Source organism: Coenobita brevimanus, chromosome 91 (genome assembly GCF_032717465.1).
Source record: "Coenobita brevimanus isolate Jiangsu-jjx chromosome 91, ASM3271746v2, whole genome shotgun sequence".
Lineage (NCBI taxonomy): Eukaryota > Metazoa > Arthropoda > Malacostraca > Decapoda > Coenobitidae > Coenobita > Coenobita brevimanus.
The window spans coordinates 8,104,236-8,131,910 of record NC_137044.1 but is presented as its reverse complement, the minus strand read 5'-3'; the positions used below and the strand labels follow the sequence as shown (position 1 = coordinate 8,131,910).

Here is a 27,675-nt window from a genome sequence, read left to right as displayed (position 1 = left end):
ATAAAACAGTGGGAGGAGGGGTACCATTATCCTAGTCATGCACTCATCCGTATAAAATCTCTCCAAACAGTTTTACATATACCAAAAAAATAAAATAATGATGATGATGACGATGATGATGATGATGATGATGATAATAATAATAATAATAATAATAATAATAATAATAATAATAATAATACCCACTTGCATTTGTTGGAAATACACACAATCCTCTTAACCTTTACAGTCCGACAACTTTTTAAAAATCGTGCTACCTTCAGATGGGTTTCTTCATCATAAGGGAGGCCTGCTGTCGTAAATGGGATCAGTGAAAGCTATACCTAACTCCCCTGGTTTGAAAAGTTTCTCCCGAATGAATAAAATCGTCAACAGGTAACAGGAAAGAAATAAAAATACTTCAACGGACTGAGGAGACTAAAATTATACAAGTTTACAAAGATACAAAAGCTACGCATAAATGAACAGCATCCAGGACAAAAATTTAGTTCAAAATCCGAACCAAATATACTCACAATGTCCTTCACTCATTTAACACCTAGGATCCTATTATTTACTCTCGAACAATAAGGGATGTAAGCAATTCAATAAATCCAGACCGAACATAGAACCTATGACTGGTAATTAAATTTTTTTTGGAGGGAAAATACAAACTGCGTACATGAAATATTAATAGGAAGAAAGAAGAGAAATTGTATACTACCAAAGAGACCAGGCATTGTATTTACAAATCTTTTATTACTATGAGGCCTTCTTAAGTTCATCTTTTCTTCTACCATACCATGATCTTCAACTTAAAGGCGTCGTCTCAAACTGTCAAGGGATTTGTCAAAGCTATGTTATCTAAAAATTCCAGTTCGAAAATTCTCTCCAAAGCTGAATATAATAACCTGGAGACAGCCCAGATAAGCGATAAAAGAAGAAGGAGAAAAAGATGGAGGAGTAGGAAGAGAAGAAAAAAGTCCTCGTAATGAAGGGCACAAAGGAGAAGATAAAAAGTGCGTCCCCGTAATGAAAAGTTTAAGGCACAGACACCAAAAAATACGTCCTCAAAATGAAAATATTAAAACGAAAGGAAAAAAGAAAGACATCTTTGAAATGAAAAGATTAAGGCGCAAAGGAAAAATGAACGAAAAAAAAGTCTTAGAAATAGGAAGGTTCAGGCGCAAATGAAAAACTGAAAAAGCCTTAAAAATGGATTAAGGCGCAGAGGTAAAGAAAAAGGAGAAGAAAGAAAAAGACAAATGACGTCCTGGAAATGAAAGGGTGGCGCCAAAAAAGTAAAAAAAAATCCAATTGTGGAGAAGTATGAGGCAAAGGAGAAATAAAAACAAAAAAAAGAAAGGCGTCCTCGAAATGAAAGTGTTAAGGCACAAAGGAAAAGTGATGTGACGAGCTTGACATTAGAGGTTAATGAGGAAGTCAGTGAGGAGGTTAATGAGGGGAGTTGTGGGTTAATGACAGAGGCTCAACACAGTACGTCAGCCTTGTATGTCAACACGCACACGCACACGTCTACACACTTGATGTAGTTACACACGCACATACTGTAACACACGCGTTTGCCTGCACACCGCATTTATCTACAGTCTCAAATAACGTTACAAAACACACACACACACACACACACACACACACACACACACACACACACACACACAAATATACCGTCTCACGCGCACCCGTCACACTCATGCACTGATGCACATACCTAACTTACCTAACTACACACACACACACACACACACACACACGTCAACAATGTAGCCCACCCACCCAGCTTAGTACAGATATATATCAACTTGCACTCAGCATTTTCTTAGGGAAGATATTGACATTAATCTCTATAAATAGCTTTCAGCCAGCGTTGTAATCGAGTTCTGCGGAGATGACAGAAAAGAGATGGACAGACAGATAAACAAACTAGAGAGAGAGAGAGAGAGAGAGAGAGAGAGAGAGAGAGAGAAAAAGGCTAAAAATGATCACGATAATGTAAACTAAAATCAGTTCATAAGGAAGAAATTTCATAATTTCGCATATATAGTTAATAAATGAAACTGAATGGATTAAAAAAAAAATGCCTATACAGAAATATAAGGCAAGTTTACTGAAAAAGAAAAAAATCGTTTCTTCCTGTTACCTTACCAGCGAGGATGAGACCAACCTGATTATCGCCGATCTGGACTCTTCTTACCGCCGGTTTAGGTATATTTCTTCTTATGGCTCGTTATTAGTCACTCGCATGTCATTCTTTGCAAACTCCGTCGATACTGAGGAGACATACAAGGCATGGAGGAGAATATAAAGGTTGAGCAGGTAAAAACAAATCGCTTCTGAAGAGGTGTTACAAAGCCTCCTAAGTCTACGAGAATGCGGGTCTTGATGTAATGGAAATCTCGCGTGACACCTTCACGGGACATAACGTGACCACCCAGAGAGCCTGATTGCTCCTCATACATAAAGGATCTTAGTTCATTTCTGCCATAAACACAGCAGGTTTAATTATTATCTTTTTTTTTCGTATTTTTCTTTGTAAAAGTAAATCTAGTTTAGTTGTCATGTGGCTGGTAGCTGTGTGAATTAAGATAGTAGTGTGAAACAATCTAAAACATACAATAAACTGACAAAAAGTTTGTGACTACAGCCTTTGGTCGCTTCAGTCCTCTCCATTATCATAACTGACCATAACTTCACCTTAAAAAAATTCACCGTCACATAATTCAATCGAACCTAAATCCAAAACAAGCCTCTCTTCATACCTAACCTCACCTCATCCAACCCAGTCTAGCATTTTTATAAATTGCAAAATGAATTATTTAAAGGCAGAAAGCCTGTAAAACATTATTCTGTCCTGAAAAGACTGAACAAAAAAGCCAAAAACCAGACCCATGTATTTCAAGCTTCCTTAATAAGATCAGGAAGACGGTCCCAGATGATCAGCAGTCTTAACTTTCCCTCTCTTAATTCATTCAGGATCATAGTAGACAATTTGGCAAAGCGGAGGTAAAGTACTACAAAAATGTACAAATTTAATTCCCTTTAACTCACTTCCACGTCCCCACCCCCCTCGCTCTTCATTCATATTTCAAAATTTTCACTTACCACGTAACAACATACTAGTTCAGAAATATATACGTAAAACTGAAAACGGACTCTTGCCTCACATCATATTATACCATGTAAAGTCACTAAAAACTGACAATAACAGCGCCATATGAATGTCATTTGCAGACAGTAATACAATTTCTAGATACCACCACTTGGATTATTTTATGCTTACCTGGCATGGTGGCCGAAGCACATGAGCCCTAGAGATCAGGCTTGTTATTAATCCTTTATGGTGAGTATTCAGTTTATCAGAGCGAGTCTTTCGTTCTCATACCGTGTGGATTAAAAATATATTTATGTCAACTGAACAGTAGCAATTAAGCTTTCGTTGTTAGATGTTTGGAAGATTTCAATCCTTTATTACTCTTTTTCCACGCGTGAGATGCTATATGTGCATTTAAAACGTCTTTAAAGCGTACCTTTGCCTATTCATTAACTTAGTATCCAGTGAAAATAGGTCAAATTATGTAGGAGAAAGAATGTCCCACCAATCTTGAAACTACAGCATAATCGCCGCCAAGCAACATTAGTCTGTTTTAATATTTTTTTCTCTTTACAGTTAACGTAAGCTATGTTCAGTACGCTTAACATACTGATTCACGATTACTGCACCGCACATATCAACATATGTGTACCACCAGAACATGCCATAATACAGTGAAAGTAGTGAAAAGACATCTACGTGCATTATCGTGCACTTGGGTTGTCTCGTGCCACTGAGCACTTGTTTGTTTTGGTTGTAATGCGGCATTAAAGCCCATTCATTGGGCCTTTAAATCCATTCATACTTGTACTCTTAATTACTACTCCTCCGCAGTTGCAAGATACCGCAATATATGTCTGTCGTGGTGATACAAAGAATGCATGCATATTCTGAGTTCATTAGGCTACAGTCGAGTAAAACTTAGGCAAGATGAGGAAATCATATTTTTAAAAAATCTACTGTGACTCAAATGCTTTCTATAAATACACTAATCATTGCAATAATTTGCTTTTTTATGCCTACTAACTGGTAAAGTTATGTTGGTTAGAACAATGTGCTGGAAGTTACTTTTACCTATTAGCAATATGGTGCCCACTGTTCATTGTCATCATCTCTTCACTTATTAAGAGCAGCGAACAAAACTGTGGGTATATTCCTCCTCTAAATATTCAGCATCCTAAAGAAACAATTTTACCTTGAATCCCGTTACTCTGATGAGAGGATGAGTCAAATAATGCGTCCTGGACGCACACACGTTCGACTTTCAAACCTACAGAAAATATTGGAACGGGCGAGAGCAATGAAGGTTATGATGCGCTCGCCGCTCTGAAAGGTCTGAGGAAACAGCAAAATTCCAACCCACAAAGTCTTTTAAAAAAAAAGTGCCTATATTGTATGCTGCTTACGATGGCCGTTGAAAATTTACCGGTATATTGGTATTGCTATTTGATTAAAATTACAAGAACATCGTGGGGAAAAAACTGGGTACTATAATTACAGTCAGTGAAATGAAGATGTTTGTTGTTTGCCTGTCTGTCCCTTCATAACCATATTTACGGATTTCATTCCTACATCTCTTTACCTCTTCCCGTCTCCATTTTTAGTTTCAGTAGTCGCCTCTCTGCACATTGATCATATTACTGTACGGTACTTTCTTTTAATGAATTGATATTCAATCATTCCATTCCTGTTCTTCGCTTTTCTTTTTAATTAAATATTCGAATGTTTTGTCATCTATACCTATATTCATGTTCTGCATTCTGCTTGATACAGTAGGCCTATACATCCTCCGGAAATTCACTGGCACAAGTACAGTATAGAACCGCATTTAATACCTTCAGTCCAGTGACGTATTTTTTGTTACCTTCAGACAACTTTAAATATGAAACAGACTCCTAGTAGTGATGGAGTCAGTGAGGTCTATTCCGTATCTAACTCCTGCAGTCCGGGAAGGGAAAAAAACAAAAAATCCATGCTTAATAAACTCGTCTACTATAGTAACAAGATCAAAGTGAAGTTACCAGACTGATGTAGTTAAACCGCTCAATATCGTGCCACTACAGTACACTTAATCTTTTGATAATTACCTGAATATGTTTGCCCATGCTGTGACAAACTGCAGGTGAAGTATATGGCTCCTTGGCTGTTATGTAACAATACATAAGAACAGAGGATAATTGCAGTAGGCCGGTTGGCTCATGCTAGGCAACTCCTTGAAGAGCAACTAAACCATTACTCACAAGGGTTGGGTTACTTAATTCACCGGCAACTGATTAAGTTCATGAACTAAAATAATAATTATTAAATTTAATTTAAAAATTCTATTATTTAACTCATTTTGCTTAACTTCCCATACTCACTAAAGTGAATTTGAAATAAGAGGAGAGTTTAAGGCTGTGCATGTATGTTGTTCACAAATGTTATTTTTTAAATTTTTTAATCCATTCCTTTTTCTGCCAGGCTAGGAGATTGGACTCTGGCAAGCCTAAGTGAAACTTGAAGTATACGGCAGCTATCACTAAAAAATTCCCACATATAATGAAGGCGTGAAACAGACCCAGAAACACAGAAAGTATAAAGGCAGGAAAGCCATCAATTACATGCCCACTGAAAGAGGTCACACAATCATTTAAACATCATTCAGGCCTTGAGAATTCTAGCTCCACCTTACAAACATAACTATCTGTACATACATATATTTTTTTCCCTTACAGATACACATCACATACACCTGTTGGACCAAGTCACTCCATCATCTTTAAAAAAAAAAAGAAAAATTAAAACTATTTCATCCTTCGCTGAACTTACTATACATCATATCCCTTTCCTTTCTCACATAAAATTCCATATCTCACCTTCTCACATTCATTAACCCTGTCAGTCCAACTTCTTGTGGCCTACTACTCAGACTCACCCACATATACTCGTTTCACCATCTGACTTGTGCTAAAGGGATACCTTCATACGGTGACGTCAATATACAGTAACTGAGCACCTCCACTCCTCAGTTATAAAAATGTCCCTTAAATCCTTTTATATCTCCTGAAAGGAGGACTGGTGGGCTGCAGGAAAAGAAAAACGTCAACCTGAAGTACATGAGTTCACATCCAGACAAGCCCGGAGTTCCATCTATTGCACTAAACTTCACTGATTAACTTATGGGGTTAACTTACTGGTTTTACACAAATTGCTTACCTAAAAGTCATATGTTTACTTTTTTGCAGCATTCCACATCAGGGCAATCATGGTGCCCAACAAGTGGATTCAAGAGTCTGTCTGCATGCTTACTCACAACTTTGGCACGGAGTGAGACTCGTAAGCTTGACAACAAAACCTTCTACACGCCTTATCTTCGTTTTGGCCGAAGGGCATAAAGTGTATGTTACATACTCAGACACTGCCACTCCTACATGACAAGCTTTTACATGCTTTCTTCATCATACATGCTTGAGAACCTCTCTCACTTATAGCTTTGTGATGTGCTGGGTTGTCCCATAAATCAGTTGCTGTTCAAGCCCCATGAAAGAGCTTGAACATGCTTAATCAGGCTTAGCCATAGTGTTATTTTTCCACATAGCCTACCATGAACAATCATGAAATTGCGCAAGCCCTTTCAAAATGTTTTATTTGTTGACACCAGGAAACCATTTCCCCCCTTTTTTTTTTTTTTATTGCAAGGGAGAAAGAACTTTGCTGGGTGCTAAGCATATAACTAAATTATGAGGCCTGGTGGTTTAGTGGGTAATTAAGGTGCTCCAATCAGATTGAGCCTGTGCAGGTTTATATCCAAGGGATGGTTGGGGTTTATCGCTCACGTAATGCCACTCAGGGATGAGTGAGGCTGGTCCCTCTTATCTTAAATATCAGGACCACCTTGCCTGGCACCGGGCTCCTACGCTTCTCATGGGACAACATAGAATTGGATGATAGGTGGATGGATGGATGAATGGATTTCTACAGAACACTGTATACTGAGAACAACATATTTTGTACATCTATGCTAACAAAGTAACCTCTATACAATGGCTGAATCCAAAAAATCTGTCAGTAGATACTATATATACCTATATATATAAGATATAAGCTGATTGGTCATTTATATGCATACAGCACACAATGTACAAAGACACAATTATCTTTCCAAACTTTTACAAATACATAGCGGAAAGACTGAACCATCTAAAACACACAGTAGTGGGGATAGGGTTTTCATTGTATTTCGCCAGTTGTAAATTTTCCTCAGACGGAACTGGAAAGATAGTTGTTTCTTTATCTGTACAACAAATAATTAAGAAAAAATATGCATATCCTTCCTGGCAAACTGTTGCATTAAGGTACAGAGGCATTGATGAAGGATGAACTTAACTGTTTTACTTACAATTGCACTGCCAGAATCATCAATACCCACCCTAAAGTTTTATAAAGCAGCTGAATGTAAGCAGATTCCAATACAGTTTCTAAAAAGCAATTTTTTTAATGTTGTAAAAAAATCAAAAGCAGCATTTTCATACCATTACTGGCTGTAACCCACATTGCAGATATGAGGTAACTTTGGCAACCCACAACTTCAGACATCTGAACCAGTATTATATCATGGTTAATTCAGATGGTAAAATACATGCGGTGTTTACTATAAATTAGCTTTAATATGTGACAGCACTAAAAATATAAAAGAATCACCTACAATACTGTACTTTCATTTTTTCATGATTATGCTTTCATTTATAATGATGCTCAAGTTTTGTAAAAATGTACACAAATATTTTTGTTTATGCATCTAGTCTGCGGATGCAAACTATGATACATACACACCAATCCGTCCTGGGTACAGAATTCAGGCCTTTAGGTTATTTACAGTTTAGCTTGGCAGACAAATTGTGGCTGGCTTAGAAGCCAGCATGACATTGATAGCCATATCCTAGTACAACTTTCAGTCACAGTTTGATCCCCCAGAAATAAAAGAAAAATCCATTCAGCCTAACTTGATACACAATGTTGCACTGCTATGCACCGCAGACCCCTTGGTGCAGGTTGCTGTTGGATTACAAAAGCAAAGTAGGAGAGTCACTGGAGATCCTTACCACTCATTCAATACAGCTTAGCCACCCAAATTTGGGTTATGACCATGGAGATAAGAATCACTGACCTACAGTGTATTCTAAACCACATTATATTTGGATAAGTTAGACATATAGAATACCACATATTTATTTCAACAAGTAGAGACAACAACTAAAAGCTGATATCCATTTCCAGTGAGCCCAGGTGTCTTTGAAAGCAAAGAGAGGCCAGGGTAAGATTCAGACTTAATTTTTGTTGCCATTCCTGAAAAAAAACAAATAATGTCAGTTAGTAAATGTTATGGGGGCAAAAGGGCAAGAATAACGTATTTCTTTCCTAAAAACATGCACAAAACACACACATTTTGCATGAAGGGGCATAGAAATAAGGCAATAAAATAACACAAACCCAACAATACTATATGAACATCAAGTAATGTACACCACACAGCCATAGCCTAGTGTACAACTATTTTCTCTTTCATCCACTTTACTTCTTCAACAAAATTCTCCTCTTCCTACTAAAACTTTAATGAAAAAAAAAATGCTAGACATGGTCTGTGAAAATAAGTTAAATTTACAGTTTGCTTATAATTCCTCTGTCCTAAGGATATCTTTAATCTCCTTAGATAACCTCTCCATTGCATATATCTCCTTGCTACAAACAACTGTTACACAAATCCTTCTCCCTAAAACAATAAAAATATATATCTTTCACAAAATACAAATCTTCAATAAGAGAAAGTAAAAAAGAAATGCAAACCCTACCACCCACCCAATGGAACTCCTAAATAAAAAGTTTTCTCCTTCAAAAACCCACAAGAATCAAACCTTTCAAAATAAACAATGCAAACCCATCAAAGAAATAAAGAAAAAAAGCCAGTCTGAACCCCATGAGCATATCCATGACTGTAAAAGAAGAGAGGGTTTCTTTGGTCCAGAACTCTGAAAAGGAGGGGAAGGAAAGGTGAGAAAAGAAGTTTTATGAGTTTAGAATCATCCATCAATAAATATACAGTATACCAACAGATGCATATTAAGTCTATTGTGGAAGAGGTATCAAGGGAGTTTCCAGACAAACCCAATAACCCACCTCCCCCCCAAAAAAAAGGATATGTCCCTGAAAACCTAAATAAACAATACAGTGTGAATCCATTAAAAATATACAAAGTGCAAACCCATTAGGAAAAAGGCACAAAGAAAACATATATATATATATAGAGAGAGAGAGTGGGGGGATAGGGTAGGAGTAGTGGAGAGGCAGTCAGCGAAGCGTGACCACAATAACGGGGCCTGAACACTGAGTCACAGCCTTCTCTCTTTCCCTGTCTCTCTCCCTCTCATGCATACATAACCACTACACATTCACTTAACAGAGAAGCACCTACATATGATACTCTTCAATGTTCACAATAATACAGTATACACATACACTGTACTCAAGCTAACATAAAAACAACTTATGCACACACACACACACACACACACACACACACACACACACACACACACACACACACACACACACACCTATGGCCAGATGCCATAATCCCAGTAGGGGTGGTCATTTATCTTTGAGTTAGTGGTTTTACAAGAAGGGGCACTTACCCTCTGCCAACCCACCTGTTGACATGTAGGGAATATGTATGGGCTGGTTATATGGTTACCACCCAGCACTGTAAATGGTTTCCTGGCTTACAGGAAACCATTAGGCTTGTCACTCCATGTAAAGCTGCCTGAAAAGGAAGGAAGAGTAATAAAAAGTGACAGAAAAGATGGGAGAAACAGGAAGAGAGGAGGGCAGACACAGAAAAAGAGAACGATAAAGGTTAAGGAAGAAGTAGGCAACACTGCATCAAGTGAGTGGATGATGGTCGCCACCACCTACTGCCACCACCACCTACCACACTTCATCTTAATTACACACATACACTTTATCCTTATTACACACACACACACACACACAAACAGAAATGAGATTAATAAGTGACAGCTGCACCATTACTCATACCTTATGTAAAACCACTAGAACAGTGCAGTGTACACAGCCACAACTAATGATGAATCTGAGTCTCACCTTGAACCTAGATAACTTTTTTTTTTTTAACTATGTGTCAAAGGTGATAAGGGAACTGGCTGCTCCTTTGTAAATTTACAAAATACTATTTAAAAAAAAAAAAAAAAAAAAAAAAAAACAGAGTGGTATTTATGACATCTGACTCGAATGAATATGACTAAATTACAACGTAATGGAAGGGATGGATTAGAAAGATGCTCTTTTAAATTATCAATCATATGATTAATTTTACTATCAAAAAGATGATAGATACCGGTACCGGTATGTATATCTGAAAATAAACCATTCATCCCCAGGGGTATCTCCTCAAATGAATAAAGTCATCTGGCAGTAGTCAGAATAATAAACAATGTATGTCTTCATGCCAAAGAGGTTAATGGACACTGTTTCTAACCAATTCACTCCAAGTGAACAAAATTGCTAGGTGCTAGCCAGAATAAAGTACAAGGGGCTAACATGTACACTGTTCACTTATGTTACAAGCATGTAAATGAATCAGATACCGTACTTGGGTAAAACCATGTGTAATTCCTTATATATGGCCACAAGGGCATCTACCACTGATTTTACAGAGAATTTATATGTTACAGTATGCAAAGTATATTCCCTACAGCTAATATCACTATCATCCTAACCTTACTGCCTATCATTGCACAGGGTTCCACTAATAGGAACTAAAAAGCACAAAAGACTAAGAGGATCCCTAGTGAAATAGAAATCTCAGCACCATCTCACAGACTTGTGCTTCACAATTCATGTGAAGGAATCCATTCTTGACTGCCATTTAAAATGAATGTTGAAACTCTTGTCATGTTCATCTCCGTCCATACCTTCAAAAATTATTTGCTTCTTCCACTTTTACACTTCACTTATTCACAGATTCATTCATTCATCATTTAAATGTATTTTTTCACCTCCTCCTACAGCCAACTCACTCCTATATAATTATATACCCTACTACAGTAACTACCATGCATCCATTCCCATTCTGAGGTCATGCCACCATGCACACAGTCTTCTACTTACTTATTAATGGCTTCCTTATTTCGCATTTTTTATGAATATCCGATTTCTATCATACAGGTATCTTGTCCATTAAATTCACCAATATTCCTTTGCTACTTTATTTTACTATGCTTATTCACAATTTTTGACACTCATGTCTTACCAGTGGCAGTGACACACCATCATTCTGTCTATTTACTGCCTCTGTACTGCCTTCATTCTATATCCACTTTCTTTTTCTACACTCCCCACTTCATTTTCTTGTACTTCTCAACCCCAACTTTACACATACTGTACTCTCCTCTTTTTTTCACTGCATCAAAGTATGAAACCTTTCCATCATGTCAAGCTGCTCTCTGTTCAACAATTCATCACACTCTGAGTCTCCTCTTTCAACAAGCATCGCTTTACTATAATTTTCATTAACTCTCTGACCTCTCCAATCACAGATAATCATATCACTCTGATCCATTCTGCAGAGATTCCATTCGCTATCAGTAGCATATAACCATCTGCATCCATTAAATCTGTAAAAATCGATCTTTCATCATTCATCACTAGCTTCGCTCACTTTCATCAACCACTCAAATAATATGGGGTTCTCCCAGGCTGCATAAAATAGGTTAATAGCAGTAATAATAATCTGAGCACAAAAGTAGATATCCTTGTGTTAGAGTTGTTAACACAATAATATTCATCATCATAGCTAATCCTAAATTTCACTCGAATGATTTCTAAATAATTTAATACTAAATAATTTAATATTATAATCGTCAAATCCAATGATACCATGCTTTTTCTTAAGGAATCCACATACCTTTACCGAGACTGGTCATGGTATTGCTGATGTTCTCTGCAGACTTAAACTAAACTAAGTGCCAAAACCAGTGAATTACTTCCAAACAGTTGCTGGAAAATTTTGAGGAAAAAATAAATCTCAGATGTGTAATGAAATTTGTACTACGTGTGATTATAAGTCCAGCAGAAGGACATGACATAAGGATGGTATCATTTGACTGTGTGTTTAGTTAAAAAGCATATAGCCACACTTCACTTTTATCGTAATACCTCTTGGGGTTGACAGTAGTTACCCATCATATTTGAAGCACAAATACGCAAACAAATACACACAATATGCAAAGACTTGGAGAGAATGCTGAAAGGAGCCTAACTGACTATGTGGTTGTGGGGAGAAATATGCTTGGTTGCGTTACTGAAACACTGGCGACTTGGAGGTCTGTCTGATCCTACGACTGTGGCATGCAACAAAAAACTGAGAAGTATGAAGGATATGGGGACAATACTCCAGGTGTTAAATAAAGTGGAGAAGCTGGGAAATGAAGCAATGGCAAAGAAGGAGGAACTCGAGTTGGAGGAGGGGTTAGGGTCAATGAACCCCATGGGGCCAAAAGGAGTTGGAAACTTGAGGATAGTGTGCAAACAGTGTTTGATATGCAAAAACTGTATGTAGTACAGTACTGCAAGAATAACAACTACGGTAATAAGAAAGGTATAACTTGGTGGGATGTGGAGGCTGAAAGAGCAGGGGAAGGAAAAAGAAAAAAGCTAAGGTGTATGCCAGAAAGGGATTTGCAGTACATGAAAAAGAAAGGAATACACTGAGCAGGAAACACATAAAGGGATTACCGGTATATAAAAAAAAAAAAAAAAAAAAAAAAAAAAAAAAAGCAGGTAAATGAAGATTAAGAAAAAAATAAAACAAAGTGCTCTGAAAACAGGAAAGAATTTTGAAGAGTTGCATGAATATATTAATGTGAGTGGAATATTTTTATGAAATATGGAAGACAGCTGAAGAATACTAATAAATGGAAGCAGTGTAAGGAGCAGATGGAAAGAATATTTTGAAACGTGATTAACGGGAATGACAGAAGAGCAAAAGTCAACATGACTGATTTTCTTGATACTCTGAGAAGGAGTGTGGTGAATGAAAAAAAATGCAGTACTGGTACTGCAGAAGTTAGGTATATGCAGATTATTAAATTTATCAGAGAGAGTGCAATGATATGTTAGTTGGAAATACTGTGTAATGGAAAGCTTGGAAGAAAGCTGTACCAGTGGAGTGGAAGAAGGCTATGATTATTCCTTTGTACAGTTGTAAAAGTGGTCAAAATGAATGCAAAAATTATCATGGTATGAGTTTGTAGGGTGTTGTAGTAAATGTATATAGGAAAATAGCATATAATGAAGGTAAAAGATATATCATAAGTTCTAGTGATTTACAAGGTGATTTTACGAGTAGCAGGGGATATGCAGAGTAAATAACTGCAATACCAGGAAGACAAACAATGGAGGAGGCATGTGCACACCAGACATGGGGCCTATTACTGGGTTTCTATTACCATGGTACTATTATTATTAATTTCAGTTGCTCTCTATTATATTACTATTATAATTACTTTAGTGGTCATCTATTACTATTACTATTACTATTACTTGGTCATCTATTAGTATTACTATTACTATTAATATATTATTTATGATAACAGTATTAATTAAATTGAAAATAGTTAAGCAACGTTGGGTCTGGTTAGTACTTGGATGGGTGACCGCCTGGGAACACCAGATGCTGTTGGCATCCCTACGTGTCAAGTGGGGTTGGTGGAGGATTAGTGCCCCTCCCTGTAAAGCAATTAACTCTAAGCCCTTGGCCACCCCGTGTGGGATACATGGCGTCTGGCAATGAATGAATGAAAAAAATGGTTTTTATTTTCATTATCGTTGGGAGGCTGTTCCACTGAATGCACAAGTGTGTCTAGATCACCTGATGGCCTGTTGACCACTCTCCATTCTGCACAGTCTCCTGTGGTGTACCTGCAGCTTGGAAAGCAGCCAACAGGTAACTAACGTGAGCAGGCTGTTTTTATTGATTATGGTAAACTGTATTAAAGAAGTGTCTGTAATGGAAAAGTAATATACAATTATCTATTATTTTGCCTTCTATTACTACAGTATTACAATTACTATTACAGCCAGGAACTTGTGATCTATTACTATTACTTTGAAAACCCTGTAACAGTCTATTACTATTACTATTACATATTACTATTACCCCATGTCTGGTGCACACAGCACTGGACAGGTACAGTAATTACAGTAATTACCCAATTTGAACATCCTTCCTCCAAAACATCATCATCTACTAGACTCAATTGCATATGTCATATCTTTTTGGCCTGGGTGTCTAGAAACAATAGAGCAGTGCAGTCAGGTTCTGTCTCTGCCGTTCTGTTAAATGGAAAAGTTTATCGGTTATCTCACTCCATACCTCCTGATTCTCTCCCCAACTGTCAGCCTTATCTAAAGTTAGCTGGCAGCCTTCATCCTAAACCATCTCCACAAGTGAAGTATCATGATTTTCCAACCCAACTGATTTTAACACTTATCCATCATATTCACATGGCACCTCCTACTAGCTGTTCTTCGGTCAGGAGTGGCTATCATTTAGTTTAAATCTCTTAACCTTTTCCTTACTGTATACACAAAAAGCTTAGAGAAGGATAATAACGATAATAGAGTACCTGATTACCTGCTTGGAATGAATTCTCTCTTTTGCTGGAATCATAAACTGTACAAGAATTTCATCATTCTTTGAAAGGACTCCAATTAGCTCTAAAAACTTCCCAACTCTTTAAAAAATAAAAAAAAATAAAAAATTCTTAATACTGGTATAAGAAACCTACGACAGCGAGTTCATTTCACCCTACTGACTGTGCCTTTACTCTTTCAACAATTTCAAAAGACCTCTTACTTCATGACGAAATATACCACAAATACGTACGCATTTGGAGTGGTCTTAGACTCACATGAAGTTTCTCTAGTATAAAATAATACAAAGGTACCTGTAGCCACAATCCCAATCTTCCTAATTCTCAACAAAGATTTTGGGGTTTGACAGTACTGTATATTCCCAAGGTTCCCTCATTCTGAGGATGGCAAGCAGACTGCTTAAGGACCTGATATGAAACAGCTACCTTGAATGGGCTGCTCTCCCTTCTGCAACCCAGATAGTGGAAAAGTTTAAAATTTCCTTTAAAAGTATTTTGGCTGCAATACTTCTTAGGTGAATGGCATCCGAATATCTAGTGGTTATATCAATCGTGGTCAGAATATACTTATGACCTAGAGATGTGTTTGGTAATGGTTCACTATACAATACTGTATCTATGAATACTCTGGTCAAAGGGACTTATAAAGATGAAGGGTGCAACAAGAACAGAGAGGTTACTCTTACACAATGATACAGGACAAGTCTTACAATACTTTGCAGCATCCAGGTGTATTCCTGGCTAATAGCTGTGCTGCCAGATATGGCATACACCAAAATGACCTGTCAAATTGAAGTTATGTGCAAAGAACACCCACGTATTTAAAACTAGACTGGATTAATGTAAATATGAAGAAAGATAATGCAAGTTCAGATCACATACTGTATAATACAAGGTACATAAACCATTTTCATATCATAACATGTCAACAGTTCATTTACATTCTCTTCCTCACTCACATGCACAGCAGTCTCAGCCAAAAGTAATAGCTGTACCTCAGGGTCTGACTTTGGTTTTCTACTCAACCAATCACTTAGAAAGGTTGGCTGACATCATCATTGCATGTTGCCCTTGTCTCAGTCAGTCAGTCTAGCATGAGTGTTGGCATTTTCTTAATGGTGATCATTATTTTCATTATGAGACCTCACCTTTCCTCCTGCAAAGGAAAGCAACATCTGGCACAGGCAGCTAGTACAGGATACCCAGATGCACAGTACAAGTAAATGGATCACACTGAAGCCTCGCCTGTGCCACAGGGACAAACACAGACCGACCAGCTAATCCCTGCAACAAAACATGTTCATTAGGGTCAACAATATTCACAATGCCCTTTTAACAGGAAAGACCAGTATCCCATAAATTTGCAGCAGATTTCATATTTATATCATCTAAAGAAACACAGCCTTCAGACAAGAAGCCTGAGTACTGTATATGTTTTGGACAGCACTGCATTCATAAATGCTTACAGGGATATTATCTACCGTACATGAGCTTTCAACCCATCTTCCTTCAAAGCAATGGCAGGACAAGGCATAACATTACTAACCTGTGAAGACATATGGGTTGTCCATGATAAACATTAAAGCAAGTGATGGTGAAGACACCCTGGAATGAAGAAGACCTCAACAGCTAACCACTGAAACGTCTGAATAAGTAGCCAATAAACTAACAACTAATGCATTTATTGATCTGAAAACTCATACATTTACAAAGGATAGCATTTAAAATGGAGAGTAACTAATACATTTCCTTTGCTGAAAATGTGCATGACTAATGTTACGGTACATCTTTCATCAACAACATCCTGCATGTCATATATCAGACAATCATTTCATGGAAATGTTAGAAAATGGCACTATAGTCTATTTGATTGGCCCATGTACCTGAGATGTATGGGGGAAGTAGGGTTGTGTTTGATTCGTGGCTGCTGATTGGCCGCTGATGATGTCACTAAAGTAAATGAAGGCGTGTACTGTAGTGCAACATGCGGACATAGGTTGCACACCATGGGTGGATATTTCAGTGCAACATGAAGAAGTAGGTGTACACCGTGGGTAGATGTAATACAACATGCGGACGTGGGTGTACACCATGGGTGGATAATTTACTTCAACTGTCACTCATCGTTTTATAAAACTTTATAATCACCTTTTTAAGCTAATTCTGACCTCTTTAGCTTCAGAAATTATTCCATATTTAAACTGGCTGCTTATATTACAGGCAATTTAAAATTATACGTGTGAAAATAAAAAGACCTGTAGATTTACATCATCGGCAGCCAATCAGCAGCCATGAAACAAACATACCCTACCTGCCCAATACATCTCAGCTGCACTGGTCAATCAAATAGGGTATAGTAACCTCAAAGGAAGCATAATGATGCAAAGCTATGATCATCTATTTAATTCATATGCTGCATGTACTCATAAATCGATACTGGCTCATTTGGGTTATCACAAAGTTTACCTACCTACCTACAGCCGGTCGCCATAATCCAGTAGGAGGTGACTGTATTTGTGTAAGTTGTTTTATGGGGAGGGGCACTAACCAAGGCCTTCTTCGCCAATCCACTTATCGACACGTTGGAAACACGTATGGGTTAGTTATATGGTTACCACCCAGCGTTGTAAATGGTTTTCTGGCTTACAGGAAACCATTAAGCTTGTCATTCAATGTAAAGCCACCTGAAATGGAAACAAGAGTAATAAAAAGTGACAGGAAAGATGGATGAAACAGGAAGAAAGGAGGTGCGTAGAAATAAATATAAATATTCATCCGAAATGATACACTTCCTCAGGATACAGCTTAACTTCCTCTGCAAGAGGATGCTGCGGGATTTAACTGCCACAATTAACTTCTACTGTCCTGGTTCGGGCCTACATTGGTCGGTACTTTGTCTTGTGGATTTGAGGGATGTGGCCAAAACAACGGCCCAATGCCTTTCCAATGTAAAATGATTTGGCCCTCAGGTTAAATACGAGAGAGTTGCCTAGATTTACGAATGAACTCAGAGGTCAACCGTCTAACGCCTAGCCGTCTTGCCTCCCAGAAGCTTTGATGCAGTATAAACAAAGAACAGCTGATCTCTCACATCGCTGGCATTTAATCAGAGAAGGGTCATATGTAGAAAGAGGTTAACAGATCGGTAAATGTTTGATGAAGCTGTTTATTTGTATGCATATAAAATATTTTAAACAGAAGTACTGAGTAAAAACCTAATCTGATTTTATACTTCCCTCCATCGCAGCAAATTTTACTGAATCAACTGATTCTGTCGTCCTTGCGAGCATTTTTCTGAACACCAAAGCGGCCTAACTAATAGACAAAGAAGATTTTAATCAAAATTTTGCCTTGATGCTGATGGATGTTAGCTGTCTCCATTTTCAATGTGCAGGGTGCAATAATGTCAGGAAGCACATAATCATATATGCAATGTAAATGGGTTGTTGGAAGGAAGGCATGTCTTCACAGTAAATGCCCTTCAAGGACACAAAAGAATCATCATCATCATCATCCGGACCTCCTTTCCCACCTTACGGCAGCGTGAGGAAGAGACTGAAAACAACAAACTAAATAGTTTGGCATAGTATATTGAAGTTTTTTTCATTACAAAACATTACAGAAAGTGTTTTTTCAAGGGATAACGACAAATTATGTTTAGCCCACTCATCAAATTTGTCAGTATCTTAGCCAGAAGGGTGGCAATGACCACTCGCGAAATGTTTGCTCAGCCTAGTCACTTTAGTGGCTATCACAAATTTCCGTCGATCTACCTGGAAGAGTTCTCCTTTGGCCACCTCAGGGTCACCCAGTTAAAATCCTTGCTACGCTGCCATCCTTTGTAGCCAGGCTCAGATGATGTGCATCTGGCTGTGCGTGTTCGTCCTTGTATAAGTGTCCTGTCAGCAATAGTTATTTTAACTTGTATTTGCCAAATAATCTTTGTCATATTTTGGTTGTTGTCTCACGGGACCACGGGGTCCCTGTCTGATGCCTTTGACTCATTGAGAATGACCACGTGAATCTGAGGCAACAGCAGCCCGGTCTAAACAAGCCACTGTAAATAGCACCGGTTAGGTTTGGCAGAATGTAGAAAAGAGGTGAGTGAGAAGCTGAGGTTTGTCATAGTTATTGTTCCTGCTGTGCCTTCAGCCACATCGTTCTCTCTAGTGTTGGAGATAGCTTTGAATAGTAGCCTAAATGAATAAACACGAATGTATTCATTCATTGGTGTGAACAAGGGAGTGCAGTTAATAAGCAGTAGTTTTCTCCACAGGACCGATGTGATTGGACATGAGTGATGTTTATTCGTACATTTCGTTTGACTGGTGGTTGATGACATAACATGAATATGCGTGGAACAATGTAGGATCGGCTATCATTAACCTCTTAAGTATGCTGACTTTTTTTTCTTTCTGGATACCTTTGCCCTAGGGTGGGTAAGGAGGTTTAGGAGGTCCTGATGACGATAATCTCTCTCCCTTGTTTACTAGATTTCTGCTCTGATCTAATCGCTACCACAGGGGCGGGGGGTATGTTAAGCTAATGAAAGAACTCGTAATGAAGGAGTTGAGGCATTAAATCAGGGAGTCAGACAGTACTAATGGAAGGGCACAAAGGGAGGGCCACGAGTAGTTTTCCATCATGGAAATTTATCATTCTCTCTATAAAAAAAAAAGAAAAAAAAAAAAAGAGAGACATAGTATATATATCTGAATGGCCGTAAGTGTTTTTACACCATTTCTCATATTTAACCATAAATTTTACTCAAATAAGAAACAAGGGTATGGCTGTAGTTTAATATGGTAATCATTACAAGAAGCAACTATGTTATAATAGTGTTCTGAACACAAGTTTTTGGCAATAAACTGACCTAAAAAGACATGCCAACTGAAGCTTTAATCCTTTTAATCCGATGACTTTATTTATACTACCGACAGACGATTTTTCAGCTGAAGAACACGATTGGTCGTTTCGAAGTTGAATAAAATAGTCAGCATACAGCAAGGCAAAAACTTACGTCCATAGACTACAGAAGTTATAGGCTAAAATTGGCTTTGCTTGCCTTCCCAGCCCATTCAGCCCCATGACTGATATTTTATCGTATTGACCAAGCTGTAACCAGATGATTTTATTTAAGATAGACCTCTCGAAGATGAGCTCAAAGAATGCTGTGTGTAACCCCTTCATTTAAGTTTCTCGAAGGCTGAATAAAATTGACTAAGTAGTCCTTGCAAGAATAAATTGAGAAAACGAGTCATCAAAACTGTACAGCTTCTCCAAAGGTGAATAAAATTGTCTAAGTAGCAACGGTAAAATGCAGTTATACATCATCGGAAATAAGGGATTAACCAAAGCACAATACAAATTTCTTTCTACCCACTGAAATCAGGCAATCAAAACTAGCAGTAGCCAACCATGCATGTTCTGAAGCAAGACAAGAGACATGAACGCACTTGGCTGAGTCAGTGTGGTTTTGCTTTAGAGGGTATTATGCCAAAAAACATTCGAAACTTTGGGGTACATGTGAGGCATATGGAAGAATATTAGCCTACTTAGAAATTATGCTGTTATTAGTATATAAAACTAATAAACTATCTTGTTTTCATCTACATTATAAGCTAATTAAAAATGTTATATTAATTGCTATGATGGATAGTGTTTACAATCCGTTTCAACCATAAACAATTAAATGGTATCGTAAAACTGGTGAAATGCCATGTTCTCACAACTTCGTTCATAGCCTGTCTAACAACTTAAAAAAACTATAGATACAAAAATTCAAGTAAAAACATCATGAGTGACCAAAAGATATTAGTTCGTTGAGCTTTTCACGTTAAGCATATTGATCTTGCTTCTATTGTTTGTCCCGTCAGTATGGGAATATAATACTATGTCTAGAGAGGATAGCAAATTAATGACTACAGTTTACCATTTGTCTAAATAGGAAAACATGTTAATGAGACTAGCAGCTCACAGTTAACAGAGCCACAAATGTAGCCACTCGATTGAAGTTTTCTGTTCCATTTCAAGAGTTAAAAACTTAGAACATTAAAGTTGTCATGATAAAATGGTAGGTATGGTCTAGTACGCATGTGTCTGCGTAGCGACCGTTGCCTTGCGGGGATTGCTGGGCCGCCGGGGTCCACGCAGGTCACGCCGAAGCCAGTGGGACCGTCGAGGTCCCCGCCGCCACCCGACGTGGGCTGTGTTTGTGGAAACCGTGCGGCTGAACCCAAACTCGCGACACACCTCCACCTCCTCCACCTCCAGCGTCTCCACCACGTGCCACTCCCGCTCTTCTCTGTCGTATTCACGCATCAGTTTCTCTATCACGCTGGAAACTTCACTGAATATACCCCTAGAAGCTTCCGGTGTGGTGTCGAGAGAGCCCTCTGAAGACCAGGAGTCTCTAAGCAACCCGCCCATCTCGTCCATCTTGAAGACCTCTGACGACAAGGTGTCCCAGGCAGGCACCAATGGCTGTTCCCTGGCCATGGCACCGCCCCGCCCAGGATCCTCCGTCTGTGTGGCAACCGTGGCGGTGCGGCAGCGTCGACCTAAGGGCACAGGGCAGGTTCTGGACGATTCAGGCATCCTGCGGATGGCCAGGGGCATAGTCTGGTTGGCTCGCGACACCTTGATGGGGCCGCGGCTCTCCACCAGGTCATGGAACCACTGCTTGGGGTCAGCATGGAGGCGAAGGTCTACGTAAGGCAACGATTGACTTCTGGTTCTGGTCTCCCTCAGCTGACACACCCTCTGCAATAGGCTGTCATCTCTCTCATCGTGTAAAGACCTTCCTGGCCTAGGAGGTGAAGGCAAGGAGCGGACTCTGGGTCGAACAGGCAAGTCTCCATCTGGGCTGTCAGTGTCCTGCAGCACCAAGTTTGCCACTGAGGCCGCTAGTAGTGCCGCATCTTCCTCCTGGTCTGGCTCTGTCATGGCTGAAGGTGGCGGCTGGGATTGATAGGGTGGCAGTGGTGACTGTGGCAGGATTCGAAACTGTATTCGAGGTTTCATAGGAGGCTTCGTACCAATTCTTCATTCGAGAAGCATTTTGCATATCACACCTGAGCATCCTCTCACATGTTATGGTTGTATTTATATCGCTTTAATATCTGCATCATTAACATACAAGAGGGTACTGAAATGTCACGTGCATAATATATTGCTAAGGAAGAGGTGTTACAAACTCTCCAAAGCCACTTGGAATACGATCCTCGCTCTCACCGAAGCAACTCTTGACTCTTATGATCGTATTAGCCGACAGAGATTCACAAAGCAACCTTATCCTCTCCTAGCTACGATAAAAAATAAAAAGCAGTGCGTTTCATTCTCCTTTCTTGTCCTTCCTGAAAAAAGGGAAATATCTTAATAGCAACAGGGATTCGGTCGTAAATCTGCCCCGCTCCATACACTTCATCCCTCCGCTGTTTCGAAATTGTCAGGTTTTATCATGCCTCATTTTCATTCCATGCAACTGATGCTTATGAATCATTAACAATAATGGAAAAATAGAGACAGAACGAACTAACATCAGTGTACCTCCATATACTTAACCAAATATAAGTAATCTACAGTATGAGTTGTATAAAAATAATATCCCCTTCAATAGTCTGAGTTCCTTGGCCTCGAATGATACGGTGATGAAAATTTCACGTTTTGTATAAGCAACTGAGCGACGTTCACTTGAAAGAAATCAGAACCATGTATCATCATTATCATCATCATCACCATCATCCAAAGATGAGGTGAGGTAGGGTTCAAAAAGCAAAGAAAGAGATAAAACACGACAGGTAAAGAACGGTCAACATCATGCTTAGTGAAATGGATCACACACTTATTTGCTCACATTCATGCTCGCCTGAATCCTGATTTAAAAAACAAAGAAAAAAAGTCTGCCTATTGTCTTTTTGTTTTAAGGCTTTGACTGCAACTTATGAGTTTGTATTTCAAACTGTCAGAATCCTCTGATGGAGTTTTAATTTCATTCCTGCTTACCCCAGATATTTTCCTTGACATCAGGAAGGACATCTAAAAGTGAAGTGGTTTCAGGAGGATATATCTAGCTTCTCCGGCTCAGAAAATGTATCCTAAGCCGAATAAAAACCGCTGGAAATAACAAGAATAAACTAGAAAGCAAACAGCAAAGCAATAACCCTTGGGCTTCGTATTTTATTCCGGCTTACTCCAGACACCTTAATATGGCCCAAAGTAATCCTCATCGTAGTCAGTGTAAAAAAAAAAAAAAAGTGAATTATCCTTTGGAGCGCTAGGATTTCTCTCATGCGGTAGCCTGCATAAAAAGCCACTTGCGCGAAGCCCGACCTTTTCTACTCTAAATAAAATAGTCTGGCGGGAGTGAGAATAAGTTAATATTTCTTTTGTTGTCAAAGGATTTTATTTAGTTTAGATTTTTGGAACTGGAAGACCAGAGGACCAGATGTGTGCGCTGTATAGCGTGGAAATGTGTGGCATTAATTCTATCTTTTGGTTATTTGGCCTATAAACCATGTACTGTACTGTACATTCCTGGTAATTCGTTTTCACTAAACTACCAACTAAGCTGAAATAGTCGTACAAGAATAAAATATAATTTATGTACATGACTTGTGAGAATGGAGTGAACAAGACATGTATGAGTGAGGAGAGTGGGGTAAAAGCAAACATAGGAGGGGACTTCTCGCTGGCAGAGAGATAATGGCGGTGGGCGAGATGAGTTTCTGGGCCACGAGGAACGGGCTTAACATGCCAGAATCACACACACACACACACACACACACACACACACACACACACACACACACACAGTCAAAAAATATGGATAACAAAGACAGCTTGAGGGCGGCAGGGATCTAAATCACTGGTATAGATAAATATATAAATGTAAATAAGAAATTATGTAGAATAAATAGGCATACGAGAAGCAATACTTATATTTCCGTTTAAGATTATCGATCTGGGTGGATAGCATTATATAAGACCCAGTTTGTAACATATTTTAGAGTTTTGAAAAGTAAAATTCGTATTAACTGCTCTCTCTCTCTCTCTCTCTCTCTCTCTCTCTCTCTCTCTCAAATATATATATATATATATATATATATATATATATATATATATATATATATATATATATATAATGCAACGTAAAATAATGATGCAACATTGTAAACCAAGCAGAATGACGAATAACAATGAACTTCATTTCCGCTTAGCAAAATTTTATTCTACAACTTTCTACCACTTTAGTCGTCATCTGTTTTACTAATGTTTTCTTTCTGTTTTTATTGTGGCTAAGTGTCTCAAATGTTCCTAGACAAGTGCACAAGTAAAATAATCTGTTAAGTGTGCATTCCTAGCTCTCGATATGAATGTACTGTACAAGGGAAACCAGTTTACTCTTGATGCCCTTATTATTTTGCAACAGTTCTCTTTGTTACATCATCATCGTTTTCATCATCATCATCATCATTTTTCTGTTAATCCCTTGCTTTTCTTTATTTCGTGAATCCATTTTTCTTGCAATCCTGTTATTCAATTCATTCGTTCTTCCATTATTCCAGTCTTTAGCTTCTTAGTCACGGAAAGTTCAATATTCCTTGCTGTCTTTCATTCCTTCTTTTTCTTTCTCCTCCTCCTCCTTTACCTCAAGAAGGGTAGGATGGGCCTGGATCCGCAGTCAACGAGATAGTACCAGTTGCAAAGATGGAGTTCGTCGTCATAGAGCGTATCTGGCCCGCAGGTGAAGTGGAAAGCTTGGCCACCAGCGCATTCACAGTAGGAGGCACAGTCGTCAGGGTCGGGGAAGTAGACTGGTGCTGTCCGGGTAGGAGTAGAAAGGGTGAGAGAAGGGAGAGATGGGTGGGGAAGAACAGGAGAAGCTTTAAGAGGGGAGAGCTGCCATGGAAAGGAGGAGAACCTTTAATGAGAATGTGTGGGCAAGTAAGGAAGGGAGGTGTGGGTGTTTGTAGATGGAATGTAACAACTGTGACGAGGAATGTGATTTTTTTTTTTCAGATATTCTGGTTTTAGTCTGAATATCATATACCAGAGGAAGAAGATATAGATACAGATATAGATGAGGATATAAATGTATGTAGATATAAGAATTTAGTGGAGGAGTATCTATTGAAAGACTTAAGATATAAACTGATCCTTTCGTTACTGTGGACGCAATTACAGGCGGGCAACAACATTATATATATATATATATATATATATATATATATATATATATATATATATATATATATATATATATATATATATATATATATATATATATATATATATATATATATTAATCAAGAGAAAGTCTAGGAATCAAAGGGGTAATGACAGATGCAAAAATGAATCCCAATTCTTACAACTGCCGTCTAAGGGGGGACACATGTCGGAAATTTCGTCAACGCATAAGTTTGGTGTCTCCGTGGTTTTGGCGAAGGCGGCCTTTGTCACCATACAGCCCAACACCACCACCACCGCCACACACCACATCACTCGGCTGTTCTGTTGGTCAAGTAGAAACCAGATGGATAAGCTGGTAAATAAAGGCATCCAATGAATAACTTAGCAAATACGCAGCCGGATGCAAGGGGGGTTAAGAGCGCAAACATACTAACCATGATGAAGGAGTGAAAGGGAAGAGAGAATGAGGAAGCGTGGTCTGTTCTCTATATATACCCTAACACCTCTGGATTAGGCTTACACTACCCTACACCTCCCTGACGCAAAAGGGGGTTAAGTAATAGACGATATGAGAGGGATTATATAATGGGGCATCATCTTCATCGTCAACTTTATCTTCATCATCATTATCATCAACTATATCATCAGCGTCATCATCATCAGCTTAATCTTTAGTGTCATCAATACCATTGACATATCATTATAACCATCAGCATCACTTCAATCCTCCTGCTCCTCCTCCTCCTACTCCTAATCCTAATCCTCCTCCTAATCCTAATTCTAATCCTCCTCCTCCTCCTCCTCCTCATCATCATCATCATCAATAACAATAGCAACAGCATATTCATCGTTTTCACCATCATCACCTCACTCCGTCTCCTCCTCCTCCTCCTCCTCCTCCTCATCATCATCATCATCATCATCATCATCACCAATATACAACATGGGGTAGGGAGGTCCAAAACAGCTCCCTGCCCTCACTGGGGTCGCGAATCAGAGTTGAAAAGAAGCCGTAAGTAAAGTGTGAAACCCCCTCCTCCATGCATTCCTAATACAGTGGACACGTAACATTCTCTTATCCACACGCCTGTCTAACTCTCCAATACAAGAGTTAACATAATATCACTCGTTAATGTACACAACAGGTCATTTCTGCAACTGTCTTCCACAATGTGTCTTTCCTTCTGCCTATGACCTCGACCCTGTAAACTGTAGGTATCTAGGCATCTCAGAATGAATGGATGTTGAGTTGGGATTCCTCTTGCTCCACAATAAAAAAAAAAAAAAAAAAAAGCTCTTGCAGGATACCATTAATCGAGTGTGTGTGTGTGTGTGTGTGTGTGTGTGTGTGTGTGTGTGTGTGTGTGTGTGTGTGTGTGTGTGTGTTTTCTCAGAATCTCATCAAGGTCATGGGAACAAGTAATATGGTACAATTACGAAATGCAGACATACAGGGATGCTGAGAGTGATGAAAATGATGATGATGATGATAATGATGATGATGACGATGTTGATGGTGCTGGAAGTAGTGCCGGAAGTATTGTTTGTTAGGATGGCAGTGATGATGGTGGTGATGGTGATGACAATCGTGGTGAGGGTTGGTGATGGTGGTAGTGGTGGTGATGGTAGTGGCTGTGATGGTGGCGGCGGCTATGATGGTGATAATGATAGCTGCTATGGTGGTGATGATGGCGATGGTGGTGGGGGCTGGTGATAGTGGTCATCGTGGTTAAGAGAATCAACTATAACCAAGAACTTTCACAAAATAAATAAATAAATAAATACTCTAGAAATAAGCACGAAGTCTAATGCCTTTCTCTAAAATATTCAACTTTTTTTCTGCATAGGGAGTAGGAAGCATCTCTTGCACTCAGGGGGATAAGGAATTAACGCCCTTAGGCAATAAAATCGTCTGGTAGCAGCAAGAACTGAGAGAGAGAGAGAGAGAGAGAGAGAGAGAGAGAGAGAGAGAGAGAGGAGGGAGTTTATAGTGACTTTGTGTACTAACTTTTTCACCACGACAGATCTCTCCTTTGATAAATAACATCGTGTGGTGACAAGAACAGAGTGAATAAGAACTTAGAGGAAATAATCTGACCACGCGCAGACAAACACTCTCTAATCACACAGCTGTCATTACTCTCACGTAGTCTGCACACACACACACACACACACACACACACACACACACACACACACACACACACACAAAATCATGTTACATCCTATTATTTCCACTGACATCATGCTATTCTCTATTATTTCCACAGACATTATTTTACCCCAAAGTCAATTCCAGGGACATAATTTTACCCCCGTTTATTTCCAGTGACATCACGGTATTCCCAGTCACTCCTTCTGGCGTCATGAGGAGATAAAGTAGGGTGGTGGCGGTAGTCTCGAAATTTTTCTTCTGAGATTCGGTGTTATGTTAGATACAAACTGTGAGATAAGTGCCTTCTGTTTTATCAGCTTTTTTCATATTTCCCTGCCTTTCATCGCCGTCAGCTTTATCAAATTTCCATCCCTTTCATCTATCACAGCAAAAGGAATGACGAACGTTATGCCTTAATGTTGTTACAGGTACTTTACAAACTAAATATATTTCGCTGTGTTTATTCTTTTAACCTAGGTGAAGATTTTCGTCTTTTTGCAGAACACTTCCCTCCCATTCATCCATCATAG

At 38.7% G+C, this 27,675-nt stretch overlaps 1 protein-coding gene and 1 long non-coding RNA gene across 2 annotated transcripts; both read right to left on the bottom strand.

The window, feature by feature from the left end:
- Positions 1–8,243: 8,243 nt before the first annotated feature.
- LOC145411972 (uncharacterized) lies at positions 8,244–16,032 on the bottom strand. Its single transcript, XR_013899497.1, has 3 exons — positions 15,948–16,032; positions 14,356–14,479; positions 8,244–8,416 (listed from the first exon to the last, which is right to left on the bottom strand). It is a non-coding gene; the product is annotated as an uncharacterized LOC145411972 (long non-coding RNA).
- A 4,851-nt stretch (positions 16,033–20,883) lies between these two features.
- On the bottom strand, positions 20,884–21,886 carry LOC145411859 (uncharacterized). The gene has a single exon (XM_080281817.1). The coding sequence runs from the start codon at positions 21,820–21,822 to the stop codon at positions 20,884–20,886; it is 939 nt and encodes a 312-aa protein (XP_080137943.1). The 5' UTR covers positions 21,823–21,886.
- Positions 21,887–27,675: the final 5,789 nt, after the last annotated feature.